The sequence below is a fragment of the Rutilus rutilus genome (genome assembly GCF_951802725.1).
Source record: "Rutilus rutilus genome assembly, chromosome: 21".
Lineage (NCBI taxonomy): Eukaryota > Metazoa > Chordata > Actinopteri > Cypriniformes > Leuciscidae > Rutilus > Rutilus rutilus.
The window spans coordinates 2,087,989-2,106,876 of NC_140226.1; the positions used below are offsets into that span (position 1 = coordinate 2,087,989).

Here is an 18,888-nt window from a genome sequence, read left to right on the forward strand (position 1 = left end):
ACTTTAAAATCGTCATGAAAGGGAAGTCGTGCTGGTCTTTTCTTCCCTATTGTGTGCTATCCATCAGATGTCTGAGACTAATATTATCCTAATCCTTTCATTAACGAGTTTGCTTTGAGATAGTTGTAATTATTTTCTCCGGCTGTCTGAATTGTTTCATTATTTTATGTTTATTTAAGAGACCCCGATTAGGGAAAAGCAATTAATCCCCGAGACCTGCAGACCCTTTACGAATCTGACATTTAAATGCAAATGAACTCCCTGCTGAAACTGTCGGGATGTAAAGCGATGGACTCGAGCTGATCTCCAGGTGTGTGAGCGCTCACGAGACAGATGTGTTCCTCTATCCAGATGAGATTATTGATCAGATCACAGTGAGGAAGATTAGTGAGAGTTCAGATGCTCTGAATGAACAGATGTGTTGTTATGTGACAATGATCACCATGAAATATTATTATAATCAGTGTAAATCAGCTGTTTTCTATGTGAATATATAGTAAAGTGTAATTTTCTTAATTAATTTTCAGCATCATTACTCTTCAGTGTCACATGATCCTTCAGACATCAGTCTAATATGATGATTTGCTGCTCAAGAAAAGTGTATGATTATTATTAATGTTGAAAATAGTTGTGATTAATGTCCAGACCATGATACATTTTATTTTTCAGGATTTGTTGATGAATAGAAAGTTCAAAAGAACAGCATTTATTTGAAATACAATCTTTTGTGACATTATAAATGTCTTTCCTGTCACTTTTCATCACCTTAATCCTAGCTGAATAAAAGTATTCATTTCAATCTTACTCCAAACTTTTGGATAGTAGCGTATCACGGTTTCCACAACAGTATGAACCAGCACAACTGTTTTCAACATTGATAATAATAATCAATTTAATGCATCCTTGCTGAAGAGAAGTATTAATCTCTTAATAAATAAAATCTCACAGAGCCCAAACTTTTGAGCGATTGAGACATGTGACACTGAAAATCTAGTGAGAATCTGCTTTATGAATAATGAGAATTGTAAATAATAAAACGTTGGTAACCAAACCGTTTCAGTTCCCATTGACTAGCCTACATTGTATTTTTTGTCCAATGCAAGTCGAGTTCGGTTCCCGAAACACATCTTCTTTCAAGTTGCACAGAAGAAAGGATGTCAAACAGGTTTAAAGCGACACAAGGAAGAGTAAATGTGTAACTCTTTAAATGTGCTGGATTAGGATTACACATGACTCTAGAACTCAATATCATGAGAATGCAAAAAAAAAGATTCTTAGCCACAATCATGCTAACTGAGTTCTGGACTAAAGCCAGTAAACAGGCAAATATTTAAGATTGAGGACGCAAATGTAAAAGTTTAAGCATCATAAAGTCATGATCTGCATTCTCATCTGCAGCCGGTTCTGTTACACATGAAGAGTTGTGTTACACATGCATGTATTCATGTGACAAAACAGATGAGACGCAGAAACTGCAGACGACTGACACGCTGTCAGACGTGAGAAGGTTTGCGTTCCTCAATAACACTGCAACACCCTCCAGTTGTGTGCGTGCTTCAATGCAAACACAACACGAGTGCGCAGATGTTGACAGTACACTCGTGTGACAGGAATATTAATGATGCCGCTCGCTGATTTTCACTCTTGTTTGTTGTTACTGTGATTCTATCATATGCGTATTCCTTATAGAGAACACTAAATGTTTAAAGGCAAGACTGCCCAGGTGAATAGGGTGTAAAAAAATAAAAAAAAGAATGTTTTTTGATTGATTGATCAGTTGATTTATTACATTAATAATTGCAAAAAAAAATTGTATTACAAGTTTTCTGAAATGTTATGTTTAAATATGCAAATGAGACATTATCTTATTAAATATGCACTGATTTGCATACATTTCTAGAGCAAAAATCTGAACATTGGATGAAGTCAGGTTCGAACATCTTGTTTTTTGATGTATTAGAGATGAAGGTTTTCACAGAGGGGATTTTGAGCTTCAGAATAAAACTAAAGTTTGGTGTATGTCAGTGTCACTGAAGTGGAGGTTTCTGGCTCAATGTAGGAGGAAAAACTCATTTTGATAAAACGGCCTTTAAAGATATATAATTGAAATCTACAGACGCAAATAGATAAAGTGCTCTAAAAGATACAGTTAAAAGTGTGTTTTGGATGTTTTCTGTCCACTAGTCTGAAAAAGACACTTTATGAAAAGCCAAAAATCTCACAATTGACATGCAGATGCATGAAAAAACACTGTTTTGCCTGTAGTGTCTCGCCTTAAGGAAACATTAGGAAGGAACAAAGGAAGATCTATAATATGCATTCAGAAAACAGGTTGAATTTCATTTTTATTTATTTATTTATTTTTTTGCTGATTTTTAATTTATTCAATTATTACAGCGCAAACCAGATATAACGGTTTGGATCTTTTTTTACCAATGCATAAGTTGCATGAATACTGAAGTGTGTACAGTAAGTTTTGTTGTTGATTCTCTCATCATTGGCGTGTTTGTTCGGCGCTGCCGGATTTGTGCACTCGAGTGTTCTGATGAAAATGCTTTCTTTAGATTAACAATAAAGCACTTATCGCGTTTACCAGTGGCTTCACCACGCATCCAGCAATCCGAGCACTGGTTAAAGGAGATGGAGCTGGCGAAGCGGAAGAAGCCGTGATAGAAACACGAGCGTGCGCTTCTTTAAACAGCCTGAGCGTTCATAACGTCTGTAATGGAGTGTGTGATGGAGTTTGCGGGGTTAATTGGCGGAGGAGCAGATGTGTTGTTTGTGGAGAGCAGAAACGCTCTGGTTATAGTGAGCATTTAACTTCAGATCAATCATGACAACACCTCCTCACAACTTGAAGAAGTTCTTGAAGCCAAGTTTATGCATTTGACAGATGCTTTTATGCAAAGTGACTTACAATGACTTTTCAATGTATAGACAGTCAAACCAGACATTATTCAGACACCGGATATCATTTTTGATATTGTTTGACTAGTGTGTGCAGGACTGTAGTTCATTTATGTGAGTGAGGACAGCAAAATAAAGTAAACTGTGGCATAAACCCAAATATTCTTCATACTTTGTAAAAATTTGGGACCAAAAATGATTCGGACACTTTGAGCTGATCATGTTTTGCTGAAGTGTGTTTTCTTTAATTGCTAATGCTCTTTTTACACACAGACTGAACGGAATGAAGCATTGCTTGGTGATTGGTTGAGCTAAACTGGTATTATCTAATTGTGTAGTTAAATTTAACAGATATTCAACATAATTCATGTGTGAGACAGTCTAACAGAAGATGGACAAAACTTGATTTGATAACTCTGAGTTCTGCTCATATTTATTACCATTTTCTAAACTATAGTGAATAAAGTGTGATAAAGTGAGAAATGTTGAAGGTGTCTGAATAAATGTTGGTTTGACTGAATACATTTCATCATTCATTCCCTGGGAATCGAACCCATGATGTTGGCATTGCTAGTATCATGATCTGTTTGAGCTGCACATTGTATTTCTCTAAGCTTGTTGTCATTATGTTATCATTATCTATGCATGCAGACTAAGTCAAGTTTATATTTATATATAGCGCTTTTCACAGTGCACACGGTTTCAAAGCAATTTTACAGAGAGTCTATAATGCCTCAGTGCTTTACTATAGAGCGATGTGTCCATACATAATGATGAGATTAGTGAATCTCTGGATTTAGATTAGATATATTGTATTTATAGGTTGAATTGATCTATGCAGTGATTTAAACCAATCACCGAATAGTGATATTTATATACATTTTTATTTTTATATTTTTATATATATTTTTATTTTTTTATATATATTTTTGTTATAATAATAAAAAATAATAAAAAATATTTTTTTATTTAAAAATGGTTATAATAAAATGTTTTTCTCATTGCATTGCAGTCTTTATTGTTTATATTTATTTTTTATTAAAATTTTAGTTTGGTATTGTACAGCACAGTGGTCAACTACTGTTGTTTTTGTTGTGCTTTATAGATACATTTTGATTTGATTTGATAAATGTTGGTTGTTTCTATGATATTAAGAGATTTAAATGTCGGTTGGTTTTGGTCTATTAAAGTTCCCCTATTTGTGGTATATTCCCTTTCATGTAGTGTGTAATATAGCTGTTTGTGAAACTAATGTGTAACTAAATTAGCATAATGCCAGCCTGTGGTCTTGATTGGCTGAGCAGCGTCTCTTAGCTCCGCCCTCAAACACTGTAGTGTATCTGAGACTGGAGGAGTTTGGTTCGTGTTGTTCGTGTCGAGAAGACGCTGTTTTCTGAGATTGATACGGTAAAACCCACGCCATCGTTACTGTTTGTATCACTGTGATCAAGAGCTGAGATTCAGATATGATAATGAGCGTTTGCTTTCTGACCAATCACAGCAGAGCAGCTCTCAGAGAGGCGGGGCTTAGAGAGACTGAATCCTCGATCGAAGCGTTTCAGACACTGAGAGGAAAGAGCTGGTGCTGTGATGAATATTACGAGTGTTATTTGCAAACCTGTTGTATGAGACCTTAAAAACTAAAATCTTTAAAATAGCATAATTGGGGAACTTTAACAGATTTTAATATTGGTTGGTTTTGTTAAAAGTGTAAGGCAAGAGATGCTCAAAAAATATTAAAGAAATTATGATCAGGCCTAACGAGCCACTTCGGAAAGTGATGCAAATCACAGACTGAAATGAAACACGAGTTTTCACACTCACTGCGAGGGCTGATAATGACGTATCGTTTCATCTTAACGTCTTGTCACACTGAAAATGTGCTGTGAAACTCAGTGGACCTGAAGGTGTTCCTCAGTCAACGAGTCGACGGTGTTGCCAGATTGGGCGCGTTCCCGGGGTTTAGCGCGATAACCTGTAGCTGGATATTCAAGTGATTGCTAATGCTAAAGTGGCATAAATATACAGTAAGTTGTGTCTACAGTAAAGAGTGAGATAGAGTGAGACATATTCTGCGTTATGTTCTACAGTGTGTACTTCACAGAAGACGTACTGTAGTTCTGTCTGAAGTTAAAGTGCAACACAAAGCGCGTTCTTGTTGTTATATTTATGTTGTCGGATTATCGTACAGTACGTATCAATGAATTACACATTTTGGCTGTGGTGTGTGCATTAATGTGTGTGAAATATCTTCTAATTACACTGCTTATTCCAATCACTTATACTGGACACTTTTTGCACTTAAATTGGCTTATTCTTGATGCAAAATGATGCATCCCAGGGTTAAAGTCATCGGTTAATTTCTTTGATTGCCGTTTGGCCATTCCACCTGGACATATTAGTCATATTTGCTAATTCTCTTTAATGTATTGCCCTGTTTTGATCCATTTTCCTTTTTCCATTTTATGGAAAAAGTTTGTTTTAAGGAGATAAAAATGGTGCTTATTAACCTTGATTGACACGGCAATAAAATTATATCACCCTATTCTCTAAATGCATGTTATAGATTTTCCTTTGTTCCTTCCTAATGTTTCCTTAAAGTTACCATATGTAATTTTTATCGCCGCTAGGGGTCGCTAACCTCTTACAATAACAAAGGCGTCGGTTGATGACGCATAAGCGGAATTATGCATCTTGTCGTCATGCCGAAGGATCTAATAAGTTTATGGATGAGTGAATACACTGATGTTTATGACTGATATGAAGCAGAGCGCGAGTGCTAATGAGAGACAGATCTCAGCGCCACACGCGAGTCCCGCGGATATAAAGGAACGAGGACATTTCATTCTACCGAACGCTAGTGCTGAATTACTCACACAGATCAGTTTATTAGACGAATGAAACTTGTGAGGTAACGCAGCGCTGTCTCACTCACTCTACGCTATCACACTAAACTGCATTTGAGTGTGTTAAAGTTATAATGTTATTCTGTGTGTTAGTTTGTCTGTATGAGACTAGCAGTGAGCTAGATCAACATTAGAATAACACACTGATCATATTTTAACATCATCATGTTGAGCTGTATAACACTGATTCGTTTTATGTACATTTGTCAAAGTTAGCCGCGGACGCTAGCTCTCGGCATCTCGAAAACGCCACGCTGATATTGATCCTCGTTTTAGTTCTCCTTTTGTCCCAAAGGAACGAAACGACAACAGCGTGAGCGTGCCGCTAGACGTAACGCAGTTGTCCACGTCTGTCGCCATGGTTACTGTGGCAGTACGAGCGGAAACCAGGGATAACGCGGATATTACGTCATTGACAGGCGACACTGAACAGGGACGAGCCATTATTTAAAATAGGAATTTCTCTGAAATTAAAAATCTTTGGGAACTTTTGGGATATTGTAAGTACACAACTGCAGGAAATATATCCCACTGTGCAAGTGATTTTTGGATATTTTATGACAAAAATCTTACATATTGTAGCTTTAAGGCGAGACAATGCGGGCAAAAATTGTCAATTTTGAGATTTTGGCCTTTTTGGCTTTCCATAAAGTGTTTTTTTTTTTTTTTTTAAGACTAGTGGACAGAAAACATACAAAACACACTTTTACCTGTATCTTTTAGAGCACTTCAACTATTTGCATCTGTAGATTTCAATTGCAGTACATATCTTTAAAGGCCGTTTTCTCCAAAAATGAGTTTTTCCTCCTACATTGAGCCAGAATCACATTATTTTGGCAGGTAAAGTTTTGGGCGGGTTTTTCCAGGAGTGTGGGTGTGTATTGGTGAGCTTTTGGGCTGCAAATCAGCGTCCCAATCTGGCAGCACTGCTAGTCAAGCGCTGGTGTTCAGTGCTAGCGCCTCCATCAGTGGTTTTCAGGGCTGTGTTTCATTCATTCCTCAGCAGGACTTCACACTGAGCAGCAAATGTAGAGGAACCGGCTGATCATCCCGAACCCATCAGCGCCCGCTGCGATCCGACTCCACACACTCCCTTATAATGGTGTTTACCATTCCCCACCTCATCCGCCTAGCCTTCACACATGCCTGCCTAACTTTTTTGGGTGGTTTTGCCCTATGAAGCGGATCCAGCGATGCGTTTCAAGCGTCTGGATGTCACGGGTCGGCCTTTAAACCCACTAAACGAGCCCCTCTGGGTCCTTATTACGGTCCCCGAGGGCCATTAACAGCCTCCCCTTCATCACGGCTCCTCGCGCTGTTAAGTGCTAATCTAACGCTCTCGTTAAAGACGTCTGAGTGAACACTTTACACACAGCTACTTAAAGCTTCTATTGTTTACTCGTAGCTGCTCTGAAAAGTGGTCTGATGTTGATACACAATCAGGGCTGGTTTAATCTGGATGTAAGTGCAGCGCTGGCCGATCGGGTCACGACGAGGACTCGGCCTGAAAATTGGGAGAAAAGCCTCTCTGATTTATTCGCCGTCTGCTTTTGAGCGAATTTCAAAATAAAGTGTATGTAACCCGTCATTATTCTGCTGTGCTGGAGTGGGATGTGAGTGGATGAAAATTGATCCAGAGAATTGAAAAAGGGGGTTAAGTGTTTTTGCCCTTATCGACGGCACAACAGAACGGCTGTTGTATGAAACACTCGTTTGTCCCCCATTAGCAGATGAGACGGTGTTATTTGAGGCCCGCATTGTGCTGAACACAAACACAAAGATGCTCGAGAGGCGATAATGGCCCGGCGAAGAATAAAGATTTTAACTCTGCGGATCATTTAAAGCCATCTCGAACGCTCGTGGTGAAATGGTGTAAAACCGCCCGCGCGTGTCTGGAATCAATCGTGCCGTGTGTCTTTGTTGTAGTTCATCTCTGCGCTCGTGTGTGTTTATTAAATAACATTAGCAAAGTTGGACAACACTTTACAATAAGGTTCATTAGTTAACTACCTTAGTTAACACGAACTAAGAATGAACAATACTTCTTCAGCATCTTAGTTCATACAAATTTCAACATTTTCTAATACGTTATTAAAATCAAAGGTTGTATTTGTTAACATTAGTAGAACTAACATGAACTAACAATGAACAGCTGGATTTTTAACTAACATTAATAAAGATTAAACAATACTGTAATAAATGTGTTGCTCATTGTTAGTTCATGGTAGTTAATACATTATCTAATGAACCTTATTGTAAAGTGTTACCGCAAAGTTTAATAAACAACACTATAACAAATGTTATCTAACATTAACTAATGAACCATATTGTAAAGCGTTACCAGCGACTTCAATCCCATTGGATGGAGTGAAGGAAAGTTTTCCGAACAGATGCAGATCAATTAATACTTTTAACATTTCCGTGGTTCTCGGAAGCAGAAGTCGTCATAGTTGTGTAAAGTGTAAACGTCTTGCTGAACCGAAACTACAACAAATGACCAGTCATGTGACCAGCGACCACTGAACATCAGCTTTTGACATTATTCCTGGCTGGAGATGCGGGGGCATTAGTTCTGTCGTTTCTGCTGGTTTAACCCTTGTGCCGTGTGAGCCGCTCGTGTCGTTTCAGGAAGATCCTGCAAGAATATAACAGCGGCTTCTTAACCACCTCCGAGTGCCCTACATAGACAACACTCATCATATACACTGATGAGAAGCACACAAGACTCAATGGAGTTTGACTTTAAAATGTTGTCAGTGAACCTAATGAAGCATAAAAATACACAACACACACACACAATTTCTAATTGGATTAAGCTATTTTTATTGATACTGCACTGACACTATCAGATGAGAATTTGCAAGATATTTAGCTGATTAACGACACTATTGTCTTCTCTAGAACTCAACTTCAATTAGTCTCATATTTGATGAAGTTTTCATCATCGGTTCTGTGAAGTTGCTTTGAAACAATCTGTACTGTATAAAGAGCTGTAGAAATAACCCTGACCTTACATTGAATCAAATATATTTATAATCCATAAGTCTCTGGAGTTTATTGGGATTGTTTTGTGTGTCTTTTAAGTTTTTTACGAATTTTACGTTTATTATGAAAATTTATAAGAAATGTATATTTTCAAAAACATGTTTCACTCTAAAACTGTGAGAAAACCAAAGCCATACATCTAAACAAGTTGTGTTCAAAATTTGAGCTTGATATCTCAAAAAAATTAGCTTTCCGTGAGATGTTGTTAGGCTGCAGTACCCAACGCTTCCACTAGAGGAAGTTCGTCTCGCATTCATTTCCAATGCGCTCATTTCTGACCGTGAGGAGCACAAGTGTGACTATTTTTTTCAGGACCATTTAACCTGTTAGAATCATGTCCATGATTTTTTCTTTGTGTGTGTGTGTGTGTGTGTGTGTGTTCACACAGCAAGTGCCAAAACCTTTCCGATGAAGAAAACAATTCCACAAAAAAACAAATGTCCAAAATGAGCGAAGAGCACCAGAGGGTTAAAATTAGATTCAACTATTTTTATTGATACTGCACTGACACTATCAGATGACAATTTGAAAGATATTTATCTGATTAATGACACTATTGTCTTCTCTAGAATTCAATTTGAATGAGTCTCATATTTGATGAAGTTTTCATCATTGGTTCTGTTTATCACTGTGAAGCTGCTTTGAAACAATCTGTACTGTATAAGTAGACCTGTAGAAATAACCCTGACCTGACATTGAATTAAATATATTTATAATCCATAAGAGTTTATTGGGATTGTTGTGTGTGTCCACAGGAGGACAGTGATGGTGTGGAGGTCAGTGTCGTGGTCGTTCAGTCGTTACCCAGAGGAGCCGCGGTGGAGCTCCATGTGATCGCAGTGCAGGACCGTCCCTCAGACCGAGCGTCCCAGCGCAGCGTCTCACGGGTCCCGGGCGGCTCCGTCGAGTGCCGACTGCTTCAGTCCGGCTGCGGGCGATACGCCTCCCTGTCTCTGAGCCTGAGTTTCAGCGATGCACACACACCAGCAGCCCAGACCCTCACAGACGCACTGCTTTCCTCATACCAAACCGCTGTTCAGAAGACGGAGAATCTTTCGCCACTGTGTGCCAGAGTTTTCTATAAGAGCCACGACATGTTCGTCACAGAGATCGCCACAGGTACGGCTCATCTCCATAATTATTTTTGATTGTTAAAAAACTGTGTACAACTTTAGTCTTGCGGGTCAAACTCACCTGTATTGGTTTCCATGCAATTTGCAAAAATCAACCCTATGAAAAACACTTAAGATTGTACATTATCTGTACTGTAGGTACTGTACTTTCTCTTGCTTTTTGCTATGTCTGTTCCTCAAACCCTTGTAAGGGTGGAATGGGTTTCTCACCCGTCTGTTCAGTGCTGCAACAGTCTAGTAATTAAGATCCCAAATAAAACTAACAACCCAAAACTTCCATTGACAAAATTTCTAACAAGTCAAGTCAAGTCAAGTCAAGTATATTTGTATAGCGCTTTTCACAATCCAGATTGTATCAAAGCAGCTTCACAGTATTAAATTAAAATAATACAACAAGGTTTGTTTCTAGTGGAATTTATTGATTGATAAAATCAAATTAAATATCCCCAAAATATCCCCAATTCAACGAATTCTCAGCGAATTCTCCTTGGATGATTAAGAAGATGAATCTTCAATTTTGCATCTTAAAGGGTTAGTTCTCCTAATTAAAAAAATTGTCATCATTTACTCACCCTCATGTTGTTCCAAACCTCCAAACCTATAAGATTTTCGTACATCTTCGAAACACAAATAAAGACATTTTAAATGAAATCTGAGAGATTTCTGTACCTCCATTGACAGCCAATGCAACTACCATTTTTTTGTGCTTCAAAAAGTTCATAAAGAGATTGTAAAACTAATCCATAAGAATCAAGCATTTTAGTCAGACTTTTACACGGTACGGCTTATCTCCATCAATTCAAACACTGGGTCTAGCTGATCCTCATGGAGAAGGTCTCTTTTGTTTTGATTATTTTGATTGTTGGGTACAACTTTTGTGTTGCGAGTCAAATTGATCTGTATTGATTTCCATGCAATTTGCAAAAATCAACCCTATGAAAAACACAACAAATTGTACATTATTTGTACTTACTGTAAATACTCCGGGGTCGTAAAAGGTGCTTGAAGAACTTGAATTTGACTTTTTGAAATATAAGTCCTGGAAAACCCTTGAAAACAACCATATTAATGAAGAGGTACTTGAAAAGTGCATTACTTATTTAAATACAATATAAATGAAATTTTCATAAAAAAAAAAAAAATATATATATATATAATCTGTTCACACTAAGTTAACACTGCTGCCCGTCTGACAACCCCCTATCAAGACCGTGAGTGAGCTCCGCACCGCAACCGACCAGTGGAGACAGGTATGTGTTGCACCGCACACTCAGACGCTGCTTCGGGCCGGCTCCGGGCCTTCCGAGTCGGGTCCCTGTCTTCCACCTCGCTGCCCCACCCCGGGTACGTCTGTGGTGCCCCTGGCTCTGTTTGTGGAAGCCTGGAAAATGTTTCCAAGTCTGTCCAGCTGGCTGTACCATCAGACTCGGCTATACGATTCAGTTCCTCCGGCACCCGCCCAGGTACAGGGGTGTTCACTTCACTTCGGTGTTGAGCGAACAGGCCCCTGCGCACGGAGATCGCAGTCCTACTGGCGAAGGGCGCGATAGAGCCGGTCCCTCCAGCCGATATGATGACCGGCTTCTACAGCCCGTACTTCATTGTACCCAAGAGAGGGGATGGGTTACAGCCAATCTTGGACCTGCGTGTCTTGGATCGGGCCCTTTACAAGCTTTGTAAGCTTTTCAAGATGCAAACGTAGAAACGCATTTTTGAATGCTTCCGTCCCCGAGACGGCGATCGACCTGAAGGACACATACTTTCATATCTCCATCCTCCCACAACACAGGCTATTCCTGCGCTTCGCGTTCAAGGGTCGAGCATATCAGTACAAAGTCCTACCCTTCGAGCTAGCCCTGTCGCCCCGGGTCTTCACGAAGGTCACAGAGGTGGCCATTGCTCCCATGAGAGAGCGTGGTGTTGGCATCCTCAACTATCCCGACGACTGGCTGATACTAGCTCAGTCTCGGGAGCAGGTGTACGAGCACAGGGACCTGGTGCTCCGGCATCTCAGCCATTTGGGTCTTCGGGTCAACTAGGAAAAGGGCAAACTCGCCCCCGTGCAGAGGATCTCTTTTCTCGGTATGGAGCTGGACTCGGTCCACCAGGCCTCACAGAGAAATGTGTCCGGTCAGTGTTGAACTGCTTGGATACTGTCAGGAGCAGAACAGTGGTCCCACTGAAAGCTTTTCAGAGGCTCCTGGGGCATATGACCGCAGTAACGCCGCTGGGTTTGCTTCAAATGAGACCGTTTCAGCACTGACTTCATGGCCGAGTCCCGAGATGGGTGTGGCAGAGATCACCCCGGCCTGCCGCCAAACCCTCAGCCCGTGGTCAGACCCTTCGTTTTTCCAGGCCAGAGTGCCCCTAGAACAAGTGTCCAGGTATGCTGTGGTCTCCACAGATGCCTCCAACACCGGCTGGGGGGCCACGTACAACGGGCATGCAGTAGCGGGATATGGACGGACCCTCAACTGCATTGGCACATCAACTGCCTCGAGTTACTAGCAGTACACCTTGCGCTGAGCCGCCTCAAAACGCTGATGCTCGGCAAGCCTGTGCTGGCCCACATGGACAACACTGTGAAGTCCTGTCTATAAAAACAGTTCTCCTGCTTGCTTTGGCCTCCATCAAGAGGGTAGGGGAACTGCACACATTTTCATTGGTTGACATTTGCGGTCAACCAATCGTACCTGGAATTCGTGCCGGCTGACTCTCACGTCATCCTGAGATGGTCCTACCACTCACTTTCGGGACCAGGTGGTGAACCTGCAACCAGAGGAGGCAGACCTAGCTCTGTCTTTTCTCTCTTTCTCTGTTACGGAGGCCAGCAGAAGGGAAAGGCTGTCTCCAAGCAGAGGTTGGCCCACTGGATAGTGGATGCCATTGTTTTGGCGTATCAATCCCAGGACGCACCATGCCCCCTTGGGTTGCGACCCCACTCCACTCGGAGTGTGGCTTCTTCCTGGGAGTTGGCACAGTGTGCCTCGCTGACAGATGTCTGTAGAGTTGCGGGCTGGGCGACACCAAACACATTCGCTAGATTCTATAGCCTTGGTGTCGAGCTGGTAGCCTCCCGTGTGCTCTCTTCTCATAGCCAGTCAACACCGTAGGCCTCGCTCGAAGTGTCGCCTTGCTGCGCCATTCCCCTCCTATGGACTGGATACGTGCGCCATTCTTGAGCTGCTGCTACAACAGCTTGTGTCCTTTTACCTCACACAGACATGCACTGAACATTTCAAACCTTAACCTTTTATGTTCAAACCAGAGTCAGAGATTGCAGAGATGCATTGTTAGGTTAAATGCAACTGGACATTTTTGAATGGTTAGTTGACGAATTTATGTAGCTTATGTGTAGTTATCTTCTAGTCATTTATTTGCATATTCTGTCATGATAATCTATAAATTGTGTTCCCGGGGGCGGGGTTTATGTAAATTCTAGGGTTTGTGATGTCACTAACCTGTGAAGAAGCTTGTGTAGTCCCTATCAGTCGTTTGTTGTAGTCCTTATAAAGCAATTTCTGTCAAATCAAATATCTCCCTTTGCTTTGAACTTTGAGCATTGCAACTTTGCAGATGTTGTTTATGCTCAAACAGCAACAAACTAAAGTTAGAAAAAGGAAATCATAATCAACCACCCCTTTAACCGAACTTCCAAGCATGCTGCGTAACACAAGAATGAACCTCATTGGCTATTTCAACTTTTATTGCCAAGCTTTTTATTTCAATCTACTTTAACTTGATGTACTAAAATGTAATTTTAAAAAACTAAAACCATTAAAAAAAACATATTTGTTTCCTAATAATCATTACCTGAAAAAGGCTAGTTGACAAGGACATAAAACCCACAAAATTACTAAAACTTTAACCAAAATTAAAATAAAAATGGAAACCTGATTCAAAAGTATATATGCTACCATCTAGTTGAAATTAAAGAAAATAATACAGTTTTATTGGATTATTGTTCAGAAGGCATCTAAATATTTTGTTGATTTTACTATTAAAGATAATTCTACTGAAGTGAAACTGAAATCTTTTAAATATGTTTTCAGACAGAAACTCCTCCAAATGTCACGAGTCATAATTCATCAGCAGATCATAATCAGATCTGACACAGCTAACTGCGCATCTTCTGTTGTAGAAGTTTCCTTTTCCGAAGCATGCCGTGGTCTTTGGGTCCGTCATGAGCCGATGGTGTAGCATATGTTCAGACACATTTATCGAGCTGTCAGTGTGTTCCTGATGCCCTCAGAGAGAGCCGAGAGCGTCTTCACGGGTCACAGACCAACAATACCACAGCAGATATGAAGACATTCGCCCTCCAACCCTTTCCGTGGGACGGGGCACACGTTCGCTTCACAGAAGCCTGAGTCTCCTGTCGTTTCTCCTGATATCCTCTCGTGACAGATGCATGTTTGGCTTCTGGACATTCTGGAAACATGAACTCAGAATCTCAGAAACGTCTCGTCTGACCGGAGATCAGGTTGATGTTGTCCAGTGATCATCGGCTCCTGATGTCTTTTAGACACATTTGTTCCTCAACATAAATTAACATGCACACTGATGTGCTGATAACTACCAAAAATCTGTTTTTTGAAACGCTAGTTATCCCAGTTTGCATGCAAACCAGTAACCCGCTAACACAAAGAAAACCGCATTTACAAGACTTCCCATTCCTGTATATTCCACTGTGTATTCTAGGGCTGTCAGAATGGCTGAAAAGCTACCTTTCTTATATATTGGCAAAATTCATATTATATTCGAATTATTTAGGCAATACTTAATGTTACAGGGAAAAAAGCACTGTATTGTCTCCTGTGTCCACAAGAGGGCGCAAGCGAGCGCAATAGCCAGATATAAACCAAATCAAGCATTGCATGTTTTACTGAAATGAAATGACATTCACTTTTGTTGAAACAATTGTTCTTCAATAAAATATAATTTCCTTAATGTGCATGCAAGGAAAATTAGGTGAATAAAACTGTGTTTGTGCATCAGTAACCTGAGAAAACACACTTCAACACACAGTGTAATGAACTACATGAACACACAACAGCAAACTGGCATTCAGAAACACTCACTTCTACTCACTGCATCTACATATTGTTCATCAGAAGCACCAGAGGCTCAGCTTGATCTGAGCGAGTGCTGAGCGCTCTCTGTTGACAGTGTTTGAGCTGATGAACACACACTCAGATCTGACCGATCTGCAGGTTTGGTCAAGTGTGTCTTTGCACGCTTTTTGCCACGGACTCAGAGGGTTTTCGTCAGCAGGAAGCCTTTTCCTGCCATTTTTCACATTAGCAACGCAGCGCTGTATACTGGATGATAAGCTAACAAAAACAAACCGCGTCGGTGACGTCATCATCATGTCTAGCATGTCTTTTTTGCATTTGAATGTGCAGTTTTTTTGTTTGTTTTTTATTCAACGAATATTCAAAATTCGAGTTTTTATTTGACAGCCCTACTGTATTCCTTTTATTATGTTGTGATGTTAAATAAAGCATTAACCCTATAAAGCCTGACGTTTTAAATTACAGTCAGAAGCGATTCCCGATTCCCAGTGAATGCATGAACTCATATCATGGATATCCTGAATCCAGTTTAAGTTGCATGGAAAAAAGCATCTGCCAAATGCATACGTGTAAATGTAAAGTGATTTGCCGAACTCGTTGAGCTGGTTTCCACGGGATCCTTACGGAAATGAACCATGGTTTGAACCAAAAAACAAAATGGTAAATGGTAACTACAATTGAAATATGGTTTTGCTACACTACACTTGGTGTTTAACTGTGGTTATACAAATGTTAATCAATCTGCCAAAAAACTACGATTACTACAGTTTTACTATAATAAAACCATGGTTAATTTTCATAGGCGATGGTCTGATGGTAGTTTCCACTGTTACACACACACACTCACACACACTCACACACACACACACACACACTCACACACACACACACACACACCTTTAGCCTCATGAAAGTCTGACATGAATGGTCCTCTTGATGGCCGATGAAGGTGACCGTGTCACTAATATAACTTGTTTTCGATGTGATCTGCGTTTGAAAGTCAAACACCGCAGGCCTCGATTACACACAGAGCTAATTACTCGACGTGCGATCTTTGATGTGCTGTGTGTGTGTTCTTAATGAAAGAGCCTGAAAAAGAGCTTTTACCTTCCAATCTCAGCGTCCCTTCGTTTGTGTGACGAACTTGTTCGCTTTCATAGTTCACACACACTCACACACACACACTACACACTGACCTCGGTATCCCATCGCTGCAGTGCATCGGTCGAGCGGGAGTTAGAAAGGTCATGAGATTGAGAATGAGTCGTGACTGTTGATCATCTCTTCATGAACATCAGAAGGAGTGCTGGAAGATACAGAACAACTTCCTGAAATCCGTCAGTGTTTCAGCCGTCAATCAAACAGCTGGAGAACAATTATGTCACGTTTAACTCAGAAAGGACATTCAATGACCGTAAACTCGATAGTCAGCTAGAAAAATAACTCTAGAGAGCAGCATTTTTATAAATATATGCACTATATTACATATTCATTATATTTATACTCAACCTGTTAATAAATTCCTCATAAAAGCAAGTGTTTATGACAGCTGGCGTTTAAATCTTTATATTTCAAAAAACAAATTGGAGTAGAAACATAATTATGTCATTAAAAGGTCGATATGAAAATGTGCAGTTTAAATGTTTATATGAAACTTTTTATTTGAGAAATTATCATTTAATTAAATTTGAGTCATTGATTATTAAAAAAAGTTTATTTTCAGCTGGGTTTCGGCTCATGAAAAGTGTGCTGTATTACAGTTTTGAGTGAGGAACAGACCGAACTGAATCTGTACATGTGTGTGTGTGTGTGTGTGTGTGTGTGTGTGTGTGTGTGTGTGTGTGTGTGTGTGTGTGTGTGTGTGTGTGTGTTTCCTTGCGTGTGCATTCAAAGTCTGTCCAGAAAGAGTGTGTGTCGCTGGATCAGGTGACACTATTCATTATTTGACTTCAGTGGACATCAGAAGAGCGTCTGAATCCCTCCTGCGCTTACAAACCTTCCCGATCAATCCCACCGGAGCCTCCACAAGCTGCTAATCTGTTGCAAATGGCTAACTAAAGATTTTCTGCTCCTCTGTGTATTACACGCGCGTGTTTAGTACCGCTCTGACCATATGTCCACACACACACACACACACAAGCTGTCGAGGATCTGAGCGGGTCAATACTTCAGGAATGTGCTGGAAGGGTTAAGCAGAATTAAGCGAGCACTTATGATGACGTGTGTGAAGCGTGACCTCTGACCTCTGTGTGTTGTGTCTGCAGGGCTGGAGCGCCGTCTGAGTGGATCTGGTCTCGATGGATCGGGTCCTGATGGATCTGGTCTCGATGGATCCGGTCCTGATGGATCCGGTCCTGATGGATCCGGTCCCGATGGATCCAGTCTCGATGGATCTGGTCCTGGTAGATCCGATGGATCCGGTCTCGATGGATCCGGTCTCGATGGATCTGGTCCTGGTAGATCCGATGGATCCGGTCTCGATGGATCCGGTCTCGATGGATCTGGTCCTGATGGATCTGGTCCCGCTGTGGTGCTGGTTCCGGTTGAGGATCTGCCGGGCTGTGTTCTCCTGCTCGTCTCCTGCTGGCTCAGTGTGTAGAGGAGTCAAACCTGCTCAGATCCAGACCTGGAATCAGTGCCGCTCTCATTCACTGCATATTTGTGTGTTTTTTAAAGGGATAGTTCACCCAAAAATGAAAATTAGCCCATGATTTACTCTCCCTCAACTCATTCTAGGTGTATATGACATTCTTCTTTCAGACGAATTCTATCAGAGTTATATTAAACAATGTCCTGGCTCTTCCAAGCTTTATAATGGCAGTGAATGGCTTTATATTGTTGTTGTTTATATTGTTCTGTTTTGAAGTCCATAAAAGTGCATCTATCATCATAAAAGTGCATCTATCCATCATAAAAGTGCATCTATCCATCATAAAAGTGCATCTGTCCATCATAAAAGTGCATCTGTCCATCATAAAAGTGCATCTATCCATCATAAAAGTGCATCTATCATCATAAAAGTGTATCTATCCATCATAAAAGTGCATCTATCCATCATAAAAGTGCATCTATCATCATAAAAGTGTATCTATCCATCATAAAAGTGCATCTATCCATCAAAAAAGTGCATCTATCATCATAAAAGTGCATCTATCCATCAAAAAAGTGCATCTATCATCATAAAAGTGCATCTATCCATCAAAAAAGTGCATCTATCATCATAAAAGTGCATCTATCCATCAAAAAAGTGCATCTATCCATCATAAAAGTGCATCTATCCATCATAAAAGTTCATCTATCCATCATAAAAGTGCATCTATCATCATAAAAGTGTATCTATCCATCATAAAAGTGCATCTATCCATCAAAAAAGTGCATCTATCATCATAAAAGTGCATCTATCATCATAAAAGTGCATCTATCATCATAAAAGTGCATCTATATGCATCTATCCATCATAAAAGTGCATCTATCCATCATAAAAGTGCATCTATCCATCATAAAAGTGCATCTATCATCATAAAAGTGCATCTATCATCATAAAAGTGCATCTATCCATCATAAAAGTGCATCTATCCATCATAAAAGTGCATCTATCCATCATAAAAGTGCATCTATCCATCATAAAAGTGCATCTATCATCATAAAAGTGCATCTATCATCATAAAAGTGCATCTATCCATCATAAAAGTGCATCTATCATCATAAAAGTGCATCTATCATCATAAAAGTGCATCTATCCATCATAAAAGTGCATCTATCATCATAAAAGTGTATCTATCCATCATAAAAGTGCATCTATCCATCAAAAAAGTGCATCTA

The 18,888-nt window shown here is 40.1% G+C and overlaps 1 protein-coding gene across 2 annotated transcripts in view; it reads left to right on the forward strand.

Moving 5' to 3' along the window:
* Window positions 1–17,957, forward strand: part of dph6 (diphthamine biosynthesis 6) — a 114,112-nt gene extending 96,155 nt beyond the window's left edge. The window contains exons 14-15 of one of the 2 annotated variants that reach the window (XM_084393341.1): window positions 9,617–9,977; window positions 17,331–17,898. In XM_084393341.1, coding sequence (XP_084249467.1) covers window positions 9,617–9,977; window positions 17,331–17,665 — 696 coding nt within the window. In that variant the 3' untranslated portion in view covers window positions 17,666–17,898. Of the gene's footprint in view, window positions 1–9,613; window positions 9,978–17,330 lie in introns of both variants that reach the window. The other variant, XM_084393342.1, reaches the window with a different exon arrangement.
* Window positions 17,958–18,888: the final 931 nt, after the last annotated feature.